Source organism: Sinocyclocheilus grahami, unplaced genomic scaffold (genome assembly GCF_001515645.1).
Source record: "Sinocyclocheilus grahami isolate Dianchi unplaced genomic scaffold, SAMN03320097.WGS_v1.1 scaffold540.1, whole genome shotgun sequence".
NCBI lineage: Eukaryota > Metazoa > Chordata > Actinopteri > Cypriniformes > Cyprinidae > Sinocyclocheilus > Sinocyclocheilus grahami.
Window position 1 is genome coordinate 520458 of NW_015505719.1, and position 24363 is coordinate 544820.

Consider the following 24363-nt stretch of genomic DNA (forward strand, 5'->3'; position numbering starts at 1 on the left):
GACACTTATGACTGGTTTTATGGTCCAGTGTCACATATATGATTATTTAAATAAAATCAAATGGATGCAAATAGCTAATAAAAATGTATGTATAACTGACAAATATGTATCACTTTAAGTTTATTAGTTTATGTTAAAACTCTTTAAAACAAATTGATGGAAATTTTACATACAATTCAAATACATAAATCTTAAATTTAGGCCTAAATATTTTTTAAACTCACTCTATGTCCAGAATCATGAAGGGACTGGATTGCTCTCTGTCTTGCTCAGAGTCATAAAACAGGATCTTCTTGCTGCTTACCACCACATACTGCAATTTATACACAGATGATCAGAGAGGGTTTGTTGTTGCGACATGTGAGTGTGTAGGTTTAAACCTTTACCTTCTTTTCCCATCCAAACCGTTTGGTATTTTTGGTAGGCATTGAGAGCCATCCTTCAAGACTAGAATCTGTGGTAAAAGAAAAACAGAAGAGTATTTTACACATTTTATTTAAGATTACAGAGCCACATAGGTTTTGTCAAACTGAAAATGACCAGGCAGACTAATTTTTCTTCAAGAACTTGGAGACATCTAAAAAACACCTTTCCTAGGTGCAGAATGCAAAACTGTGTTAATGGAGTTTTAGAAAAAACACAAGGTGATCAGTGTGATTATGTGAAAAATTATGTCAAATCTAATGAGCATCACACCATGATCACTGACCTAATGAGTTGCCTACCTAGACAGCATTTTTGGATTTCATAGGCTCATTTATGCCCCAAAATGCTGTCTAGGTGTTTCGTTTTTGAACTCTACACTGAAGGAAGGTAAAGGGGAGCAAGGGGCAGTATGCATACTGATTTGTTTCCATGCAGGGTCACCTGCACACTCTTGGTCAGTAGGCTTCTCATATGTGAGGGTGGGCCTTTGCCCCCACTCGACTTCCTCATCCTCCTCTTCCTCTGAGTCGGAGGGGAACCGAGGAACGATCCGGCATGGCCGGGTATCAATACACACTGACTTGGAGCTTCGTTGGTATGTGAAGGACATAGACTCCGAGGTGTGTGAGTGTTTGATGCGCACTACAGCGGTGAGAGTGAGAAGGAGTGAAAGAAGAATGAAGGAAAAGAAGCAAAAGATGCATAAATTTAGTATGCCATTTTGACCAGGAGAAGAAAGGAACATTAAAAAGAGGGGAAGAAGTCAACCAAAAAGATAGATAGATAGTGAAATGGAGAACAGGTCAAAGAGAAAAACAGTGGCATGTATTGATTATGTGTTCTAGAGTCAGTGGATAGATAGATAGATAGATAGATAGATAGATAGATAGATAGATAGATAGATAGATAGATAGATAGATAGATAGATAGATAGATAGATAGATAGATAGATATGCCAGGTGTTTTCAAGTTTAAGAAAGTATAGTGAGTGCTTCTATGAAAACAGTTTTTGAGTTGTTATATACTATGCTTATATATTTCTATTGAATGGTTTGTGGTTGCACAACATATTTTATTGCCCAAAATGAATTGAATAGTGGTCATCAATTATGGCATGAATTACCACATTAGGCGGTCCTGTGCTTGACGGGTCATAACCTGGATAGTTACCTGGATAAGCGTCATCACCCTCCAGGTCGTTGCCGGTGCTGCTGATGCTGCTGGTGTCCAGAGAATGGATGCTCAGAGAAGTGATCTGACAGCGCAGACGCTCAATATCACTGTCTTTACTGTCCAGGGACATCTGCATCTCCAGTCGCACCTGAGACTCCTCTGCTAACGTCTGTAAACAGAACAACAGATTTATATATTTATGCAGAATAGTGACTAGGTTTCCTGGTGGTTACATTTCCTTTAAATGTATGTATTTAATGTCACTTACAGCCTGCATTTCATTGATTTCTTTCTGGTATTTGATGATGGTGTGGTCGAGTTTATCTTTCTCAGTGCGGAGCTGCAACTGGAGCTGTCTATTCACCTTCTCCTTTCTGCGGACATCAGCGTTGTTGCCTTGCGGTGTTCTGACATCATTCTTCTTCATAACTTCAGCCAGCTTGTTTACAGCCTACAATACAAACATCTGATATAATTTACCTGAGACATGCTAATAACACCTATTTTAAGCTATGAGAACAACGGTGTAACATATACATGTATACAGCATTTTTATCCAGTCTTGATTAAAATAAGCCTGTCTTTCCTGAATCTTGAGGGTTCGCTCAGACTGTATTTGCTTCTCGAAGGATAGGATCAAAGATTTCGTCTGTTTTTCTTCTTCTCTGGTCTTCTCCAGCTCTGTATATACACATTTATAAATGTTAAAGCCCATATATAAACATTATAACATCAAATTCATTCATATTATTATAATATTAACTGGCATTCAGCAGCCTACTCACTATGCTGTAGGTGTTTGAGCTGATTGTTGAGCTCTTCTTTCTCATTAGCCAGGTTGCCAACATCCAAAGTCAGTGTGCGGTTCGATTCCTCCAGCTTGCATTAGGTAAAATATAAAAAAATGTACATAATTAATATTAATTAATGTTTATGTTGTGTGTACAGACAAATTATTACTTTTATTTCTGTTATTTTATTATATATTTATTTATGAATTAAATACATTCTTATAATCGCTTTTATGCTCACCGAGCTGATGGTATTGTCCTTTTCGCTGAGTTCCTGCCGGTGTCTGGCGATCACGTCTTTGATCTTCAGCTCCTTCATGATCTTTTCTTTCTCCAGGTCTGAGTATTGCTCCTCAGCGATGGTGCGTGCCAACTCTTCAGCATCTGCTTTTGTCAGGCTTGCCTCTAGCTGTGTTGCTAATGAGTCCCTACAGAAACACACATGAACCAGTTTGTATATGAACAGGAATTTGGTGTTAGGATAGGACAATATTTGGCCGAGATACAACTATTTGAAAATCTGGAATCTGAGGGTGCAAAAAAAATCTAAATATTGAGAAAATCGCCTTTAAAGCGGTCCGAATGAAGTTCTTAGCAATGCATATTACTATTCAAAAATTAAGTTTTAATATATTTACGGTAGGAAATTTACAAAGTATCTTCATGGAACATGATCTTTAATTAATATGCTAATGATTTTTGGCATAAAATAAAACCCATACAATGTATTTTTGGCTATTGCTACAAATATACCAGTGCTACTTATGACTGGTTTTGTGGTCCAGGGTCAGATGTTACTCTTTCTCCTTGCAGGGAAAAAGCTGTGGCTATATTGATCAACTATGTTGTTCATCCTCTGTACCACTAGAAGGCGCTCTGCCTATAGCATATAGATGGCTTCAAAGCCAAAAGCCAAGAAACTCACATTTTCATTTTTCACTTTTATTTAAAATTTGAAGCTACATTCTGGAGACTACTGACATTTTGTAACGTTTGGCCCTCTAGTGGTTGAAGCAGTTGAAACTACAAGTTACTTGTTAAGAAACACTGTTTTGGTCATTACATTCTGCACAGATGTATCTATCTGATGGATCATGATTACAGGTGATAGTGTCAAACGAAAATAGTTACGTAGAGCAGTTTATAAAAAAAAAAGTCCAGTCATTTTCATATGTCTTGCCATCCTGTTTCAAAAACAAATACTTGTGTGGAAATACACACCTCTCTTCCTGCAGGTCCTCTATTCTCTGCTGAGCATCTTTGTAGAGTTTAGCCGTTTCATCACTGTCCTCCTTCAGCTCTCGAATCTGAGTCTTATACAATTTCTGAAATCAAGGAAAAATGTTTCAATTCAAAACAAATATGAGAGCACAGATACACAAACCAATCAAAATACAGCCCTCCACACATTCACTGACAAAATATGTTAAAGCCTATCAGACATACTGTGAAGTACTGCTCTGACTCCAACTGGTCCTTCAGCTCTTTCAGCTGTTTGTCAGCTTCTTCTCTCTCCCTGAGTGGACAAAGAGAGCTTTTAATTGCACGCACAACAGGGCCGTGCACAGACCTTTTGAGGGGCATGTGCTGAAACTGAAAAACGGCACCCCCCCTCAGGACTAATAGACTTGGCCTGGAAAAAGGACATGGTATGATAGCTTGGCATTATACAGTGCAAAGGATATCTGGCCTTCTAGATGTAAAGTAGGCTATAACAATGGGCCTCCTGGGTAGTTGTCATTATTATTTGTAGGGTCCTGTGTTTGTGAATTGCTCTTGTGTACTCACTCTTTTTTTAATTGTATTATATATACAGTATATATGTATATATATATACATACACACATATACATACATACATACAGGTGGTGTTCTGAAATGAGGAGGCAAAATCCTTTTTTTTTTTATCAAATGTAAATTCCTGTCTCAGTCACATGTTCCTGGTTAAATAAACATTACTTACACTACCAGAAAACAACAACAACAAATACAATTCTATTTTATATTTTTACATTAACAATGGTATCAATATTCTGTTTATTAAAGCCAAGTATGAAAAAGCCTGTTCATACTAAGAGTGATAACTATAACGATAACCAAGTTTTATTAATCATTCTAATTCTATGAGAATAGGGACGTTCACACCACAACTATAAAGACAATGACACAGAAGAACAATATCATTGTAATATATATCTCATCCATCATGAAACCTAACTCACCTGCGTAGTTCCTGATTTTGTTTTTCCAGGCTGAGTTTGAGCTCCAGCAGATGGTTGAGTTCTTGTTTGAGCTGTTTCTCCGAGGAGCGCAGAGAGCTGACCTCCTGCCTCTGTACATTGAGATCTGCCTGAAACAGAGTCTTCTTCTGAGTCTCCTGCTGCACACGCACACTCAGCACCTCCACCTGTCACACACACACACACACACACACACACACAAAAGACTGGATTTAATATCTTGGACTCTCCACACACCATGTCATGCATATATGTAAGTTTAAAATTCCTTTAATTTTAAGTTTAAAATGAAGCTTCATCCAGAAATATGTGCCACAGATAGTGTTGAAGTGCGAAAAATATGTGCAAGTGTTGAAAATATGTACAAAAAACACAACACATTACAAAAATATGCCAGGCAAGAAGAACAGTCAGATAGGTGTACCTCCTCAGTGAGTTTTTCTTTGAGCGAGCGGAGCTCCTGAAGCTCGTGTTTGGCTTGCTTGTAGTCACAGTCTAATACTGAGTTTTCCTTCTCCAGCTGCATCAGTCTGTTTTCCAACTGTTGCTTCGCAGATCGTTCTTCCAGCAGCTTATGTTCCATATCTGTCACACAAACACACACAACATCACCAAACGGCAAACGAGTCACAGGCTTGTACTTCAGACTTTGGAAAGACTTACTCAGCTAGAACAAAAAAAAAATGGAATAATTATTTTGGAATGAGGAAAACATTTTTTTCATTCAGGGGTAATGCGCGTACACTTCTAAAAGAATCATGTAAATCTTGACAGGCAAGTTTCTGGTGTCAAAGTAAAGATTAAACAAGTTTTTTGTTTATTCAAATTCCTTTCGAGTAATAGTTTTATATTTATTACAGGATAGTTTTAAGAGAGGGAATTGAGCACTTTCCCCAGATTAAACGAATGGGTAACTAAGGTAACCATGATTTTTTTCTCTCTCACTCTAAACTGAGCTCCCCTTTTTATTTTATTTTTATTTGTAGTGAAATTTGTACATGTTTTAAGAGTTTTTAAATCAGAGGCAACTGTAATTTTACCTTTCAGGGCCTCAGACTTGGCCTCCTCAATGGATTGGTTGATTTTGTTGTTGTCAGCCAATCTGGCTTTAGTGGCTTTATGCTCTGCCTCCTCCTGCTCTAGACTCTGCTGAATGGCTTTGAGTTTAAAAGAAAGATCAATCTCCTGCTTGCTCTTCTCCTGTGGGTGAAGGGGACAACATTAACAGGGGGTTCAAAATAATACACATAACTACACACACATCATATGCTGAGAATGTGAATCATTTAGTATCTCACTAAAACACATACGCATACGCGTACATACACACACACACACACACACACACACACACACCTTTTCCAGGGCAGTAAGATCCTCCTGTAACTGTCTTTTCTCTGCTTCAGCCTTTGATAGAGAACTCTTTACGTGCTTTAACTCGTCTTCCAGTCCAGAGACACGGCCTGAAAATGTAAGAAACATAGAAATAAAAATTTAATTGAAAGAAAGACAGGCTGACAAAAACACAAGAATGAAGTTGAAACCAAAGGTCAGGAATTCAGTTTAATATGAATGTTAAACCTCAAACTATAAAAACCATAAATGGGTGTTTCTTCTATAGGCACATTTGGCCCTGTGGACCTTTAGAATATAAATACTCATAAAACACTTCAAACTCTTCCTAGTTTTTTTTTTACTTTGTCTCTTCCTAACATTTTTTAAACTAATAGTTTTTATTTCAAATTTTTTTTTTATTGTTATTATTTTGTGGTGGAAATTATATTTTATTGTTATTGTTAAACAAATTTAATATTAATACAATATGTTTAATATATTATTAATATGTGACTTAAAATAAAATGACAAATGTTTTCTTTGTTTTCTTCATATCTACCACATATTTCATCTCAATCCTGAAATAATTTTTTATAAAACTTGTGGCAAAACCATTTGTCATGGTGGAAAAGAATGAGGGACAGTTGTAATTTGAGAAAAATTTTGAATAATAAAAAACTGATATAAATTATTTTCACAAAATAAATATTTTGTTTATTTCACTATTTGTTTAGCTTGGAATTTTCATATTTTAAAATTGAAGTCTTGGTCTGGGGTACAAATCAATAAAAAATAATCTGAAAAGTAGCAAAAATAAATGAAGGCATAGTAAGTTTTAAAGTAGTTAAAATCTGTTAATTTAAATGAAATAATAACAATAATCTCTCAGGAGATAAAAGCACACACAGAAACAAACAAAATTGAATAGACCAAACTGAGAATACGACACAGAAGAGATATTTCTTGTTTGTCTGTTTTTCTCTGTCCAGCGACATAACGTCAGCTACCTGCCTCTGACCTTAAAATAATGCTCTATTCATGTTTACATTCGCTGCGGGCAGCTCCACCCCAACACAACAACACTGCCCAGCAGACAAGAGCCCAGTGTGTCCTTCAGCGAGGAGCTGACCACTACACACTCAAACATAAATATTTGCTTTCACTCACTCACACAGACCTGCACACAAGTGTGATCCCTAGAATGTAAGGCCTCCTTCTAAGAAGCTTGGTAGATGCTAATTCACAGCTACATCTGTCTGATGAACAGAAACAGGCATAGACACACATGCAATGCACTCACCTTGTAGGTCATTGACAGTCTCTGAGCCGAGGCTTCTCTCTCGCTTCTCCACCTCCAGTGAGGTTTGCAGGCTCAGTCTCTCCTGTTCCAGACCCAGCCGGCTGCTCTCCAGCTGGGCCAGACGCTCCTGAAGCTCCCTGAGAGAGACTTCCAGCTGCTGGGACTGTCTCAATGCCTCGCCCTGGGCTTTCTTCAGCCGCTCGGACTCCTCCACCTCAGCCTGGTGCTTAGCATTCAGCTCCTCCAACTAAAGACACATTCATTCAGTATCAGAATCTCTTTTGTACTTTTATTATATCCTTAAAACCAAAACAAATTTACGCAACTGTCCAAAAGTTTGGGGTTAGGAAGATTTTTTGTCATGTTTTAGAAATAAGTCTCTTATGCTCTTCAAGGCTGCATTTATTTCCAGGATTCTTTGATGAAAAAAAAGTTTAAAAGAACAGCATTTATTTGAAATTTAATAGAAATGTGGGTTATTATAAATTTATTTACTGTCACTTTTGACAGTACTGTCAATTTAATCTTTATTGAATAAAATTATTGATTCCTTTAAAAAAATAATTACTGACCCCAAACTTGTAATCGGTAGCTTAAGCTAAAATGATTTTTGGGCTTCAGAAATGTATTTGAATATAAGCAGACTTGAATTCAACAGCATTTTGTTCCATTGTTGTCTTCACTTATTTTAATAACAAACCTCAAATATTTTAATAATTTTATATTTATTTAAAAAAATTCTAATACTTTTTTACTTATAAAAAGCTTTTCTTGTAAATATTTCTTTTTTCATTTGACTGTGATAGGAGAAAGTATTTTAACATTGGAAAATTAACTACTTTAGCATTAAGCACAAACCTCAGTAAGTTTAATGTTTCATTTTTATAGCCATTTTTTGCTGCTTTTAATTTGTAAATGTCCTCAAATCTGATAAAAATGTTTATCAGTTTATCATCTGGCTATTTGTTATATAGTTCTTGTTCTGAGGTTAATGGTTTGATAAAGTTTTGCTCAGGGACCCACCTGTCTTTCCAGGTGAATATTCTTCTCTGCGGAGATATGAGAGTTCTGGGTCTTCTTCTTCAGTTCGGCTAGCTGCTCTTTCAGGCTGCTCACTGCAAGAGAGAGAAATGCAAAATATGTTAACATCACAACATCAGCAGAGCAGAACTAATACTTTCTAGATGGGAGAACGTCAGAGACTAGTACTGAGCAAACCAGGGAGAAATTTTGGGCTAGTGTTTTGGTGAATCAAGAATGTCAGCAAAATATTATGTATTAAAGGAACGAATTTCAGAATATTTTGAACAACCAAAAGCTGCACATAAGCTGCATCTAAAGCAGCATATATTTCAAGAAAAGCTCATGCCATTCGACGAATGTTGAGTAATACTGAAGGTTAAGATGAGGTAATCCCCCAGGTATAAAGCATAAATAATCATAATTATTTTGTAGATTGATCCAATATGGATGTATTAGTGAATTGTTTCCCCGCTCCTTGTAAATACACAATGTAGTCACTGTTTTTAATTTAATGTCATTGTTCAGGGTCTATCAAGTGTGTTTGTAATATTCTCACCCTCATTCTCAAGCAGACGCTTTCTGTCTGTTTCTAGGCCAGCCTTTCGTATGCTCGCAGAACGCTGGTGCGTCAGTAAAGCTTTCTCTTTCTCCAGTTCCCTCAGAGAGTCTTCCACCGCCTGTCTCGCATTCACCTGCAACAAGAGAGAAACAGTTAGAGAAGCTCGAAGAAAGCAGCACTTTGTTTCTGAACGGTTTGAATTTAAATTTAAATTGAATTTAAAACAGTGTCTTACTTCTTCTTCAAGCTCTTTGGACAACTTCTCTAGCCGCTGATTTGCTGTTCTGTTGAGACACAATACAGATTCAATTTGTTGTAAGTGAAGATATACAGTGTTTTGAATTTGCCATATGTATGAATTTGACTTAACAGAATTACAGTGGGGTCCAAAATCTGAGGTCACAAAAATGTAATTTAAAGAAAAAATAAACAGAAGAAACATTGTGCCATGAAATTGAAATATTGATATTTCTGACTTTCTATTGAACTTTCCATTTACAGTATGTTGGAAACATCCTTTTTTAAAAGTCGTATTAAATAAAATAGACAAAAATGCACACACAAAAAAAAATCTATTTTCTAATTTGGATCCCACTGTATGTTTATGAGTATTTGTACCTGCATTTATTTTCCAGTTCCTCCTTTGCTAGCATCTCATGTTTGACTTTTTCTTCCAACTTTTTCAGCCTCTTTTGCAGGTCACTGGACTGGGAACATGCACAAAACACATGTGAAAAGTCAACAAAAAAAATGATGCCAGTTGTTTTTCCATTCTATTAAAAGCAGCAATTATCTAAAGAATGTGGAGAAACACTCCAATTCTGCTGCAGAGCAAGTCATATAAGCATCTATTTTAGAAATCTAAGTGCTAATTTTGTGCAACCTGCTATTAGAGAGCAATAATCCACACACTTTTTGCCTTATGTACGCTCACAGCTCTATCAGTAAGGCTCAAATACCCCTTTATCAACATACAACCAGAAATATGTTCCTTTTAACTCATAGTTTTTATAATTTAACAATCATTAATATGATAAAAGTCAGTAATAATATTTATAAAAATATATGCACCTCTGCCTGGTTTAAAATATGATCCTCATTGACACTATCAGCATTAGAGTCCTCTTCTGAACACTTATGGTTTTGGTTTAACAGTCTGAAAGAGAGATAGAAAGAGCATTATGGAAAAAGTTCCACTCTTCTCAGCAAGCTTCGTCCTTGTTTACTCTGCAGCAACACACTTTGAGTTTTCATAAATCAATTCAAGATGAAAAAGACAGTTTGGAGAATAAGTTAGAAAGAGAGAGGGAACAAGGAGGAGAGAGGAAATGAAAGAAAGAAAATATCAAAGCAACTATTCAATCTCCAGCCAATCTCAGCCAGCGGCCCATGTGGCTTCACTCAGCCACACTGGAGAAACTGAGAAAGCGAGGGAGGAAACAGTGAAAGGATAAGGGAAAAAGGAGGGAATTGTGATGGAACAAATACAGCACTCATTCATGGTTACCAAAATCATGCAAACATACTGTACATCCTGTCTCTATTAATCCATAACAGAAGCTTGCTGTCGTTTTACAGTATGTAAACACTACAGTGTAGTGTTCGTCTGTGAGTCAGCGTGCATGGAAGAGAACAAGATACCTGTGTAAAAGTCAAACAGCGCTACAGAGTCTGAAATATGGACTTTTAACTCTTACTGTCTCTGATTTCACCATTTTCATTATTTATCTCTTTTCACTGTAGATTGAAAATGGAAAACATCGTTTTACAGTAATAGAAACAATACAAATTTAAAAAAAAAAATTATAATATCCAGACTGGCATAAACAACAACAAAAAACTCAAGTGAATATATTATTTTCTAGTAATGCTCAGTTCAAAAATATTTCATATAGAAATGAAATGGTTTTGAGTGATTTGAGTTACACGCCTGTAAAAGTCATGGAAATTCATTGGTCAAAATGTGGGAACCCTGTTGACTCTTTGAATCCTTTTTCCACACACGTCAATTATATTACATTGCCATATTATGCAACAAACCAATTATGTAAGATGAAATTAAAAATATTTGTAATAAAATATAACAATACTTTACATTATAATACAACATTTCACTAGCCACTCTTCCATTGTCAGAATCCATCTTGTCACAAACACACACAAAACACACATTTTCAAACTTACTGGTCCTCCCTGAAATACGTGAAGCCCACAAATGGTAGCTGATTTCCTGTGAAGGCACGGGGAGGGGCAAAGGTCTCGGTTCCTAACGGATCATCCTTTATATCATCATCAAAGTTACTGGTGTCAATATCACTACTCAGCTTCGGCACCACTGGAGCCATGGCTGAGAGACAGAGAGAGGCAGAGAGAGAGAGAGCGAGAGAGGAGGGGGTTGAGAGAATATTGTAAAAGATTTGAGCAAAAATAGTGTGTCCTGTTTGAGTGCTTGTGTGTGTGAGAGAGAGGCTCACAGTGAAAGGCTCAGTGTGTGTAGCACACAAAGCAGACACTGTACTGAAGGGAGGAGTGGCATGTATGACTTGCCAAGCTGGCCAGTGCTTACTCACTACCTACTGTGCTCACACACACTCACGCTCACTTACACATCCAAAACACTCCCTGCCTCTGGAGCGAACGTGCTGAGCACGCTGGGAGAACATGTGTCAAACATCTAATGGAGATGGGCTGCATTCAAACTCTCCACAGCCAAACGAAAACAGACAGAGATGTTGGATCTTTGTGCTTTAAGTTCAGCCTTTGAATTAAATGAGGATTTAATACATACTTTATTAATTCCAGAGACAAACATAAAAAGATATTTTGAAAAACAAAATTGGATACAATTTTTAGGTTGCTATATAGGTTGCATTCATTTGTTTTCCTTTATGAATTGTTATATTTATCCATTTGGCACACCTACACACTCAAATTGAGCAAATTCATATCTTTTATCCTTTAATATCTTAATAGCTTGATTTTTAATGTCTAGTTTTCCTCATTGTTAGAGTCAATTGTCTGTTTTTAAGGGGATGGTTGACCCTTTCTGACCCTGAATAGACAGCAACAGAACTACCACGTTTAAGGCCCAGAAAGGTAGTAAGGACATTATTAAAATAGTCCATGTGACATCAGTGGTTCAACTATAATGGTATGAAGCTACAAGATGCTCGACTGACATGGAAGAGGATAAATTGTAGAATAAAGTCATTATTTTAGTTTTCTTTGTGCACAGAAAGTATTCTCACATGGACTATTTTACCGATGTCCTTACTACCTTTCTGTCCCAGTTGCGTTGCTGTCTATGAAGGAGCTCTTGGATTTCATAAAAAATATCTTAATGTGTGTTCCTAGAATGAAATCTTACAGGTTTGGAACGACAAGAGAGTGAGTAATTAATGACAGAATTTTCATTTTTGATTGTTCTAGAAACACAGTTCTAAATCTATTAATTCAGGTAATTCAAAATAAATAAATAAATAACTGCAGTAATGTAACTGATGGCATTGATCTATAAATTTCTCAATGAGGAAATGCATTACTGCAATTTTATTGTAGTATAGAGCTGTCTTTCTCTGCACAATAGAAACATCCATATTTTTTTTCAAAATACTGTAAAACCAATTCAGACATAAGTCAGTTTAGACAATAAACATCTATTAAGCGTATCAAAAATGAACCAAAAAATGTATGTCAGCATTGACGCAAGAACAACTGTCTTGAAGAGAAAATCTAATTAGTTTCTTTCCAACAACAAAATCTGTTGTATTTTATTCTGAATTGCAAGAAAATGAAAGAAAATAATATGTTGCCATATGGCAACACCACACCATACAGATATACAGATGCAGTTGTTTCCCAGAATGCTCCTTGATAGCACCACTAATAACAGACTACTGTGGAGGCAGAGAGAAAGCAAATACAGAATGTGCATTTGGGCATCACTGGAGCGAGGGATAGAGAGAGGAACAGAAAACGAGTCCAACTCTGTGGTTTTGAAGCTCTTCTCTCATTAGTAACTGTGTACGGGCCAAATGCTGGGTTCCACCCTTACTGAAACCAACCCCATACCCCCATAACCCTGTCCCGAACACCACAACCCCGACAGAAGCACATCACAGCACAACACAGCAGAGAACAATGTTACAGAACAAAACAAAACGAACAAAAATAAAGTATTAATGGCATAAAACAGCAAAAACTGTAACATCAATCTTTGCTGTTTTATCACAGCACATAATTAAAGGGATAATTCCCCCAAAAATGAAAATTCAGTCATTAATTACTCACCCTCTTGTTGTTCCAAACCCGTAAGACCTTTGTTCATCTTCGGAACACAGATTAAGATATTTTTGATGACATCCGAGAGCTCTCTGACCCTTCAAAGACAGCAACACAACTGAAATGTTCCCAGACCCAGAAACGTAGCAAGGAGATCGATAAAATAATCCATGTGACATCAGGGGTTCAACCGTAATTTTACGAAGCTACGAGAATACTTTTTGAGCGCAAAGAAAGCAAAAATAACGACTTTATTCAACGATTCTTCTCCTCCTCATCCCATCTACTATGGCGCACCACCATTGTGGAGAGTATCATGACGCATGCACTTGCTTCCGCTTCATGTAAACAACGCATGCACATGATAACGTAAGAATCAGAATTGAGGAATTGAGAAGAAATGTTGAATAAAGTCATTATTTTTGTTTTCTTTGCGCACAAAAAGTATTCTCGTAGCTTCATAAAATTACAGTTGAACCCCTAATGTCACATGGACTATTTTACTGACGTCCTTGCAACGTTTCTGGGCCTTTGAACATTTCAGTTGTGTTGCTGTCTTTGGAGGGTCAGAAAGCTCTCGAATTTCATCAAAAATATTTTAATTTGTGTTCCGAAGATGCATGAAGGTCTTACAGGTTTGGAACCACATGAGGGGGAGTAATTAATGACCGAATTTTAATTTTTGGATGACCTATCCCTTTAAGCTTCATGGAGAAATATACATAAATTAAGCTAAGATAAATGTTAAGGTTAACAAGCCTAACACATCTAAACAAGTTAATTGTTTTAGTTACTGTAAACCACAAAACAAAAGTTTCAGCACAAAGTGAATTCAAGATTATGTATGCATGACTGAAATAGCATTCTCTGAAGCATAGCATGAAGGTGTGAAGTGAATGTTTGCATTTGTCTGGAGAAAAATATGAGCAGCAATTTCATTCAAATTAAAAGCTGTACGTCAAAACTCCATTATCATAATCTGAGCAGATATGAACGACTCAAGACATGAACCGATGCAAGACTTGAGTATATACATCTACTGTATACCGTTATCATTCTGCACATGCATAATGTCATAGTAAGTTAGTAATAGTGACTTAATAGTGATAATTACTTAATTGGCTATAATGATCATGACATTCACAAGTCATGATCACAGATCAGCCACACTCACACTCAGAGGCTTACTGTCTCGTATGGTGTCGAAGGTCCACTGATCGTTCTTGAAGAAGGGGTGACATTTTATTTCATCCACTCTTGTCCGGCCAAGCCTCACCTCCCTGAACATAGCAAAACACTGGTCAGCAAACCAAACAGAGAACCACAACCACGCTCACTAATCCGTTAAGTGACGTTTGTGTGTGTGAGCCTGGAACTTCCAACAGCAAGTGGCTGATGGGAAACTGCAGAGCATAGATGAGTTGAGGAGCGAAAGCGACACACACAGCAACATCCAAAAATAAGGAACGGTTGTTCCCCTCCCATTCCTTGCATCTGGATCAGAGGGGTGCAGCAGTTTGGACTGCCACGTGTGGGACATTCCTGTAGCTAGAATGCAAAGGGAGGGGTGTGTGTGTGTTGTGCTTTTACACAACATAAAAAACATAAACCCCTCTCTGGATATTTGATCAGGAATGCTCATATGTGTGTGCATGTGAGAGGGAGGAGAAAAAGGGAGGAAAAAGAGAGTTGAAAACAGATTGAAGTTGAAAGGCTGAAAGAGTGACCTGGCATTAAAAAGAAATGCAGTAGAAGCATTGGAACATGAAGTTGAAGTTTTACCAGTGACTGATTTTTGGCTATTAAAAGCATAAAATGAATAGATGTGGACATGTACATCATTTTAAAACAGACAAGACTTGAGATGATTTCATTTTATGTACACTACCATTTCAAAACCTGGGGTCGATAAGATTTTGTATTGTTTGTTAAAGCAGCCTCTTATGCTCTTTAAGACTGCATTTACTGTATCAATAATACAGTAATAGTGATCAAAACTTACTTTTTTCAAAACTGTTTTCTATTTGAATATATTTTATTTCTGTGTTGGCAAAGCTGACATTTCAGCAGCTGTTACTCCAGTCTTGACACATGAGCCTTCAGGAATTATTTCTAATATGCTGATTTCATATTATTATCAATAGTGAAAACGGTTGCGCTGCCTAATATTCTTGTGGAAACTGATACATTTTTCCCTCAGGATTCTTTAGAAAACTAAAAGTTAAAAATAAAACATTGTTTTAACATTATTATACATTTCTTTGTCACTTAATATTGACACTATAAATATTGTCACCTTTGATCAATATAAGGTATCTTTGCTGACCCCTACAGTTTTGAACAATGGTGCATATTTCATATGATAATAAAAATAATCAAAACCAATACAAACAAAATAATATTAAAGTATAACTATTTCAGTATAGCTATTTCTTATTCTACTTATGATTAAGTCATTACTGTTAATTTTGCAATAAAGTTAAGCATCATTTAAACTTGAATGGAAAGTTTTTATTTTATTTATCATTATTGCTTTTGACGTCACATCTCAGAGCAGTAAAAGTCTAATGTTTAAAAGAGGTTACTCGATCCAAACTCTGCATTTCTCTCTCTCACCTGTCAGACAGAAAGGCACAGATGAGGTCTTTGGCCTCCTTTGACATTTCGATATCATCTGGGAAAGTTAAGCTGTTTTTATGATCCATGATCTTTCCGTAGGTGCCCACCAGGGACTCTGCATAAAACGGTGTGTCACCTGTCCACATTGACAGAAGAGTTAAGATTGTAAGAACAGTGAGATGAGATTAGGATATTGGAGGATACAGATGAAAGTGCTACTCACCCACTAGCAGCTCATAAATGAAAACTCCAACAGACCACCAGTCACACTCCCGGCCATAGTAACCCGTTCCTCCTTGAGACATCAAAACCTCTGGAGAAATGTAATCAGGAGTCCCGACAGCAGTGTCACAGCGGACCATACCGGACTAAACACAAATACAGATGCATATACACAAATATAACTATTATATACACTGGTTAAACCAATGTTGCTATGTTGTCTGTGCATATTAAGCTGTGAAAAATACCCCCTTTTAAATCCATTGGCAGGTTATCATAATTCACGCTGCACTACATGATCTAACCAGAAGATGGCAGCACTGACATAATTATTACCATAGCATGGGGGATTTCTGCAGTCTAAATGCAAAACTTATGGTTTCAACTAGGTTTCTTGTCTTAAAATTGTCAGTACACTATGATTTGTGACAAACTAATTGCAATCTTGCATACCATACAATTTGAAACGTAGACTCTTTCTACACTCAGTTACACAAACACACACACACATCAAAAGAACCTATCACACAACCCTAAACACACCGAGTCCATCTTCATGCATGTTCCAAAGTCAGCGAGTTTCAGGTGTCCGTTGTGGTCGAGCAGCATGTTGTCTGGTTTGATGTCTCTGTGAATGAAGCCCAGAGAATGGATGGCGTCCAGTGCCAGCACCACTTCTGCCGTGTAGAATCGAGCCCACTCTTCTGGGATGTCATAGTTGCTGGTCAGAGTCACCAGGTCTCCCCCGGGCATGAACTCCATCACCAAATAAAGGTACTTCTCATCTTGGAACGCACAGCACAGCTATGTGGACAGAGAGAGAGAGTGAGGTGAACAGGTGTCACAATGCCAACATTTTAGCAGTCGATAGCAATACAGTGTAATTTCACAACACTTGATTCCAATTGCAACACCACAGTTATATTAAATATGCTATTGAACATTGAACAGCTGAACAACTATTGTTTATTTGAATAACATTTTAATTATGCAATAATATATTCTTATATTCCATATTTTTAATAATATTCATTACATTTAAATTATTATACTTATTAAAATAAATATTCTAAACATAAAATTTAAAAAAAACAAAAAAACAAAAGGGACGTGTAGTATTCAAGTATTTTTCCAATTAATTCTTAATCAGGTTTTTCAAAGTAATTATTAATTATTATTTAAGATAACTGTCCATTATAATGACCACATTTTGTTATCAACAAATCAACATTACAGCAGCAATTATGTTAGGCTTCAAGGTCTAATGAGCATATCTGACATTTCTTGTCTTGCCTATTTACATTAGGACATAACTGACTGTCTTTACAACATGTGCAGGTGCATCCTGTGAGGTGCAAGCATTCAAACACAGCCGCCTGTCAGTCAGACAGATAGCACTCAGTTTGCATTTTTTTCAAAGTACTGGTAATTTTGACATCCCTAGAGGTACCACAAATGCATATCTATATATGAAAGGGAATCCCACCTGAACTATCCAAGGACTCTTGGAGAATGCCATGATGTCACGCTCCTCCCAGAAGAAGGCGGAGTCAGAGCGCTTGACCATCTCAAACTTGCTGAGCTGCTTCATGGCATACACTTGTTGGGATGCTTTGTGTCGTACCTACATGCACATATGTGCATTAACATCATAAATATCCACATAAACCCTTAATGAAACTACACACATTCTGCAATATGTTATTTAATGCAAACAAGTGTTTAATGTATCTATAACTGACTGTATAAGCAACACATGATGCTCTACCATAGTTAATTATTTATAAAGACTGACTTAAATATTTTGGAGTGACAAGAGTGAAACTAAAAGAACAAGACGATATGTGCCTATAACAAGGACAAAAGCATGCACACTCTGTGTTGTTGCAGGTAAGTAGGAGCAGGCAGAACATGTGCGTACAAGCCTCACTGGCATTAACTCTCACATAAACACACACCCACACATTCACACACTCTCTGGCACACACTCACTCACCAGCTGCACTGCGCCAAACGCTCCACGACCAATCAGCTTGACTCTGTCAAAATCATCCAGCTTCACCTGTAGTTCCCTGAGGCGACTCACGGCCTTTTCATCTAGAGAGATTATACCATGCATATTATTACATGAATACATGTTATAATTTAATAATTAACAAACACATTTACATTATGCAAGGTTTAAAAAATTAATCAGGGCACAAAAATGACCCAGTTATTTAATTAACATTTTTTATGTAACTATTAAAAAAAAAAAATTATACGTACATACTGTATATATATGTATATATAGTGAATCGTGTTAGGTATTGCCAATATACTAAAATAATGGCGTACTTGCTGAATTACTGTTTTTGCACAATATTTAGTAATTTTACACAATATTTACTCAAAGTAACTAAATGTTGGACTGTAAAGTGTCTATTACATGTTGACAAGGCTGACAGTAGGATTTAGATGCGTATTGATATACAGGTGCATCTCAATAAATTAGAATGTTGTGGAAAAGTTCATTTATTTCAGTAATTCAAATCAAATTGTGAAACTCGTGTATTAAATAAATTTAATGCACACAGACTGAAGTAGTTTAAGTCTTTGGTTCTTTTAATTGTGATGATTTTGGCTCACATTTAACAAAAACCCACCAATTCACTATCTCAACAAATTAGAATACTTCACAAGACCAATAAAAAAAAAACATTTTTAGTGAATTGTTGGCCTTCTGGAAAGTATGTTCATTTACTGTACATGTACTCAATACTTGGTAGGGGCTCCTTTTGCTTTAATTACTCCCTCAATTCGGCGTGGCATGGAGATGATCAGTTTGTGGCACTGCTGAGGTGGTATGGAAGCCCAGGTTTCTTTGACAGTGGCCTTCAGCTCATCTGCATTTTTTGGTCTCTTGTTTCTCATTTTCATATTGCTATGACAATATAGCAATGTACAGTATGATCTTTTATCATTTTATATTCCAGAAAAAAAAGTAAGCAATAAGTTACTGAGATAAAGTTCAATAATTACTAACAATATTAATTAATAAAGCTTAATTCAGCAAAAACACATACACACACACAATAAATGTAATAATCTTTGCACTTCCTAAGAGACTTACATCTGTTTAAGAAGGAATCTATATTTTTGTTCTTTCTCAGTGCGGGATGATTCAGATCAAGGGCCAGAGCAGTTACTGAATCCTGCAGAAGACAAGAGCAAAAAGAATTAAAAAAAACACTTAAAAATATACTTCTTATAATCTCAAATACACAGCGATTTCTACAATTGGCTTTTCTCTTTATTCACACAGCCAAAAATGACTTCAGAGAAACTTCATTACTCTCCTCTAATCCCAGATCTAAGCCCACTCTGACAGACAGTCCTGTTGTGTCATTTAACTTTGGATATAAACCGAAAGAAGAGATTTAGGAGTGGGATTAGGCCTGCATGGTCCCCTTACATTGAGAATTAAGTAACTGTATTTTTATAAATGACTTTAGGAAATTAATGATATGAATGACACTGGATGATCCTGGAAATTACCTCACACACCCCTCCAAACACACACAGTGACACTGCAAAGCTAAAAATACATAGAAGACACACATAGCACACACACTTACCCCCACCCCCAACATTCCCAGCCCAAACACTTCCATTTGGCTGAGCCAACATCATAAACTAGCTGGCCCAACATAAAAGGTTAATAACAGTGTTTTGCTGCAGCTGGAACAAGAAAAACATCTAATCCAACGCTCCACAGTTAGGACAGTTGAAGAGCACAGTGCTAACGTGACAGAGTTTCAACCCAGTTGATAAAAACTGTCACTTGCCCTTATCTGGCCATATATGTAATATTTTTTTATAAATTAATTACATTTTATTCAGCTAGGAGGACACATTAAATTTATCAAAATTGACAGTAAAGACACTTAATGTGACAAACTTCAAATATATGCTGTGCTTTTGAACTTTCTATTTATCACAGAATCCTGAAAAAAAATCATGGTTTCCAAAAAGATATTAGGCTGCAGAACTGTTTTCCACATTGATAATAATAAAAATGTTTTGTGAGCAGCAAATCAGCATTAGAATGATTTCTGAAGGATCATGTGACACTGAAGACTGGAGTAATGGCTGCTGAAAATTCAGCCATCACAGGTATAAATTACAATTTGAAATCTATTTAAATAGACAACAGTTATTTTAAATTGTAATAATATTTCACAACATTACAATTTTTTCCTGTATTTTTTATTAAATAAATGCAGCTTTGGTGAACGGACTTTAAAAAAATATGTTATATACCTTCAAAACTTTTAAGTTTGCAAGATGTGTTATGTGAATTCTGTTTCCTTAACACAAATAGGCACTCGCATACAAGCCAAAACGCATAATTAAACAATCAACAATGACAGAATCCTGTTTTCATTGCACCAGGAGTCTGCCCACAATACAACGTTTTAAAAACTCAAAGGAAGCTGGAGCCAGCTATCTCTCTCCTCAATTGAAGGATGTGACCTCAGCTTCCTGTATGACATTTCCCCTGGTAGCAATGCAGCAGGATACAATGAGTCTGCATCCAATATTATAAATTAAAGATCATTAGTCAAGAGACTCATTATAAAAAATGCCCATAGTTTAGTTGCATCACAAAATATCACAATAAACACCACACTAATATGACTTGAGTATCAGAACGGGGTTGTGATGTCAATATCATGAACTAAAATGGAGCTCTGTCTGACAAGTATGACTTGGAAGAGCATGGGAATGAAGACTGGATTTAATCCTCTGGATAAAAGAGGAATGAAATGCAACTCAACATAGGCTGTGTATATTTTCAACTCTGTTACTGAGAGTTGACTTAGCATGCATGGCTAAGCAGCTGAGGTAGTGAGCGGATGTTTCAAAGTAAACGTGCTGTGGAATGAACCAGCAGGGATTTAGTTAGGTCTTTCCCTGGGCCTCCCATACCCAGAGCATGACACACACCAAAAATACATCAACCAATACCTCCAGCGTTTGTTCATAGATAGCTATCATTTTCCATCAATGGAACAGTTCAGCATGCAACACTATTATCTAATTTTCCAACAGTTATAAAAGGGTTTGTGCTGAATTATTTATTGTAAAATATGTTTATTAATAATTTTAATTAAAGCTGCACTCAAACTGGCTGATACCACAGTTGTCTTGGACTTTTACTGTGGATGTAGTATTTGCCCAAAAAATTTATCCATGTACCAATGACATTGCAGAAATGCGCTACTGGCGGTCAGTATTCTTGATTAATTTATTTTATGAGATAAAGCGCACAATAATAGGGGCCTTATTAAGACAAAATGAGAAGTATTCAGCTGATCATGTGATCTTAAAATGGCCGCCCCCTGAGGCGACCTACTCCATGTAAAATAAAACCCGCTTTTTTAGACTATGTAAAAGGCACATCTTTGTATCTACAGAAAAATACTACCATTTGTTGCTTTAGGTGTAAAATTGTATTAATGAGGAACAAATCCTGAGCACACGGAAGAGCTACTATATAAAGGAACAAGTCATTGTGTGAACTGTCACCATTGTGCCCTTGAGCAAGTCACTTAAGTCCAGAAACATTCTTGTAAGTGTATTGTAAGATGCTTTAGATAAAAGAATATGGGAAATGACTAATAATACCATAGGCAGACAGTTGAGGCTTATTGAACAGTAAAGAAGCAGCCAGAGAAAGTAGGGTGTGTCAACTTTCAGTCTTGCTCAAAAATGCAGTTCTTGTCTGGAATGAGGGTTTTTTTTTTCTGCTGAGGAGAATGCTGTGTAAGGTAAGACATTTCGGTCTTTGATGGGAAGAGACAATAGGAGCACACATTCTAGACATTCCCCCCCTGTAAAGCTTGCTTGACAAGTCCTCACATTTCACCTTAACCCAGTCATTGAATAAGCATGTATGGTATCTTAACATTTCGTAAAGCTATCATTCTTGCCTTCTAATGATCTGTGCTTCATGTAAAATAAGTGAAGCCTGGTGCTTTAGGCCTGGACAATAACAAAGTGCTGCATTTGGGGAAAATATTACCATCAAAAGACAGCGATATTACTGTGGAGGAGGGTGTGTTGATAACACACCGATCAGAGATAAGACACAGGAACAATACCACAATCCTCTGGGACAAACGTCCACTCATTTGTTTACACCCTCAACATATAATTGATTTTTGTTTTGTGTTGTACAACTTATATGCGTAGGAAGAGCTTTCTGGTATTTTCATTATTTTGCTGGGTGGTCTTAATATAATAGAATACATTATATTAACATTAATATTACAACATAAACAAACACAAAATACAAGCAACCTTTCATAAAAGGAAGGGAAGTCGTGGCCTAATGGTTAGAGAGTCGGACTCATAACCCAAAAGGTTGTGGGTTTGAGTCTCGTACCGGCAGGGATTTTAGGTGGGGGGAGTGAATGTACAGCACTCTCTCCCACCTTCAATACCACGACTGAGGTGCCCTTGAGCAAGGCACCGAACCCCCAACTGCTCCCCGGGTGCCGCAGCATAAATGGCTGCCCACTGCTCCGGGTGTGTGTTCACTGCTGTGTGTGTGCACTTTGGATGGGTAAATGCAGAGCACTAATTCCAAGTATGGGTCACCATACTTGGCCACATGTCACTTCACTTCACATAAACATAATTTTCTATTATGCATGATATTGTGGTATTTATTCTAAAAAATAAAAAAAGTAATTTACATGCTCCACATCTTTTCAAAAAATTCATGTACACGTGTAATAATCATATTTGGAATGAACATGCATGTTTTTTTCCCCCTTGGATTGCTACTGGAGATGCAAGCTCTTGCTATTACTGTACACTTTAGTCATTTTTAAACAGTAATTTAAACAACTCATTCATTTTGACAAAATAAATGTCAGGACTGAGTCACGAGACAAATGTTGGTCAATATGTGTCTAATAATGTTACATTTTAGAGAAAAAATAACTGTTTCCTTGAGATTTTAATGAATATTGAGTTCATGATCCAAACTTCTGACTAAACAAAACCTCCCAGACATGTATTTTAGTTAGAAGGTCTAATTCAAGACAACAAACACGTTTCCTTTTGTATAGCATCCCATTACCCCATAACCTTACCAGCAAACTCTCCAAATTCAGCAGTGATCGTTGGTCCTTGATGAGTGACTCCAGTATTCCCACCCGCTTTTCTAGTCTCTTTCCTGCTCCGGTCGACATTGCGGCAGCTCGGTATTGTGAAGATCCCGGTAGACATCAGATTGAGAGCCGCGATTGTGAGACTTCAAACGTCTGAATCAAACTTGTCACTACCTGTCGTAACTCAACGCGACGCCTCTTGAAGCTCACCGGTTCTGGATGAATTAATTCTTTAGCCAAAGACTTTATACACGGCATAAATGAACGGAATACAGTAGTTTTGTGTCTTGTCCTCCTGTGTAAATGACAGCGGCGTTCAGCGCGCTTGTGCCAGCAGCATAAAATCAAAGGTTAGACCCACGCGTTCAGGAAGCCGAGTGTCTCTCCCGCTCCGGTTCAACAAAAATTACGGGAAAACCCTTCCGTGTACGATCTATGTTGAAAAACACACTCTCGTTCTTCCTCACTGTTATTTTTGGGTACACGAAGCAGATTATGAGTATGAGTACATGTATGTGAATGTGAACGCAGTGTTTCTTTGTTGCAGTGTGTCCCTCCCCTGCGACCTGCGACCACTGAATTCTTCGGATCTTATCTCAGCCATCGCTTTTACCAGCCAAACGTCACTCTCTAAATACGATCCCATATACTAGCCTACACTAGATATATTTAGACGATTACATGTATTTATGATGGCACGAAAAAGCTTATTATAGACGACTTCTTTCATGTAAATGTTCTGTGGTGTAATTCAGCACTGAAATTCTGTGTTCTGATGATTACAATTATGACAAATATCTCTGCAGTGAGCACCGTGACTAATAGATTAATAGCAGGCTATTGTAATCATTTTGATGTGTTAACTATTAAGGGGCAACATAACATTTGCCCTATTTCGTTTTTAGAGGCATATTATATAACAATATAATATAAAAAAGCATGTCATGTACCAGCCCATGACACCTTTGCACCTTGAGTGCACACACACAGGTTTGTTTTTATGGTTTATGGGGACTCTCCATAGGCGTAATGGTTTTTATACTGTACAAACCGTATTTTCTATTGCCCTACAGCAACCCTACCCCTAAACCTACCCCTCACAGGAAACTTTCTGCAGTTTTAGATTTTCAAAAAAAACTCATTCTGAATTATTTATAAGCCTTTTGCATTACGGGGACACTGAAAATGTCCTCATAAATCACCTTCTCGTTGTAATACCTATGTCATACCC

At 36.9% G+C, this 24363-nt stretch overlaps 1 protein-coding gene across 4 annotated transcripts in view; it reads right to left on the reverse strand.

Moving 5' to 3' along the window:
- Window positions 1-23692, reverse strand: part of LOC107555625 (rho-associated protein kinase 2-like) — a 29059-nt gene extending 5367 nt beyond the window's left edge. For 3 of the 4 annotated variants that reach the window (XM_016238479.1, XM_016238477.1, XM_016238478.1), the window contains exons 1-29: window positions 23115-23692; window positions 19082-19163; window positions 17966-18066; window positions 17456-17593; window positions 16513-16773; window positions 15971-16115; window positions 15745-15883; window positions 14317-14408; window positions 11032-11194; window positions 9919-10003; window positions 9466-9554; window positions 9083-9131; window positions 8845-8980; window positions 8289-8380; window positions 7266-7512; window positions 5987-6093; window positions 5671-5830; window positions 5055-5215; window positions 4613-4797; window positions 3837-3906; window positions 3612-3715; window positions 2632-2818; window positions 2385-2478; window positions 2186-2280; window positions 1868-2050; window positions 1597-1768; window positions 868-1068; window positions 387-454; window positions 225-313 (exon numbers count right to left, since the gene is read on the reverse strand). In XM_016238479.1, the coding sequence (XP_016093965.1) occupies window positions 225-313; window positions 387-454; window positions 868-1068; window positions 1597-1768; window positions 1868-2050; window positions 2186-2280; window positions 2385-2478; window positions 2632-2818; window positions 3612-3715; window positions 3837-3906; window positions 4613-4797; window positions 5055-5215; window positions 5671-5830; window positions 5987-6093; window positions 7266-7512; window positions 8289-8380; window positions 8845-8980; window positions 9083-9131; window positions 9466-9554; window positions 9919-10003; window positions 11032-11194; window positions 14317-14408; window positions 15745-15883; window positions 15971-16115; window positions 16513-16773; window positions 17456-17593; window positions 17966-18066; window positions 19082-19163; window positions 23115-23213 (3794 nt within the window). In that variant the 5' untranslated portion in view covers window positions 23214-23692. The remainder of the gene's footprint in view (window positions 1-224; window positions 314-386; window positions 455-867; window positions 1069-1596; window positions 1769-1867; window positions 2051-2185; window positions 2281-2384; window positions 2479-2631; window positions 2819-3611; window positions 3716-3836; window positions 3907-4612; window positions 4798-5054; window positions 5216-5670; window positions 5831-5986; window positions 6094-7265; window positions 7513-8288; window positions 8381-8844; window positions 8981-9082; window positions 9132-9465; window positions 9555-9918; window positions 10004-11031; window positions 11195-14316; window positions 14409-15744; window positions 15884-15970; window positions 16116-16512; window positions 16774-17455; window positions 17594-17965; window positions 18067-19081; window positions 19164-23114) is intronic. The other variant, XM_016238480.1, reaches the window with a different exon arrangement.
- Between the last annotated feature and the right edge of the window lie 671 nt (window positions 23693-24363).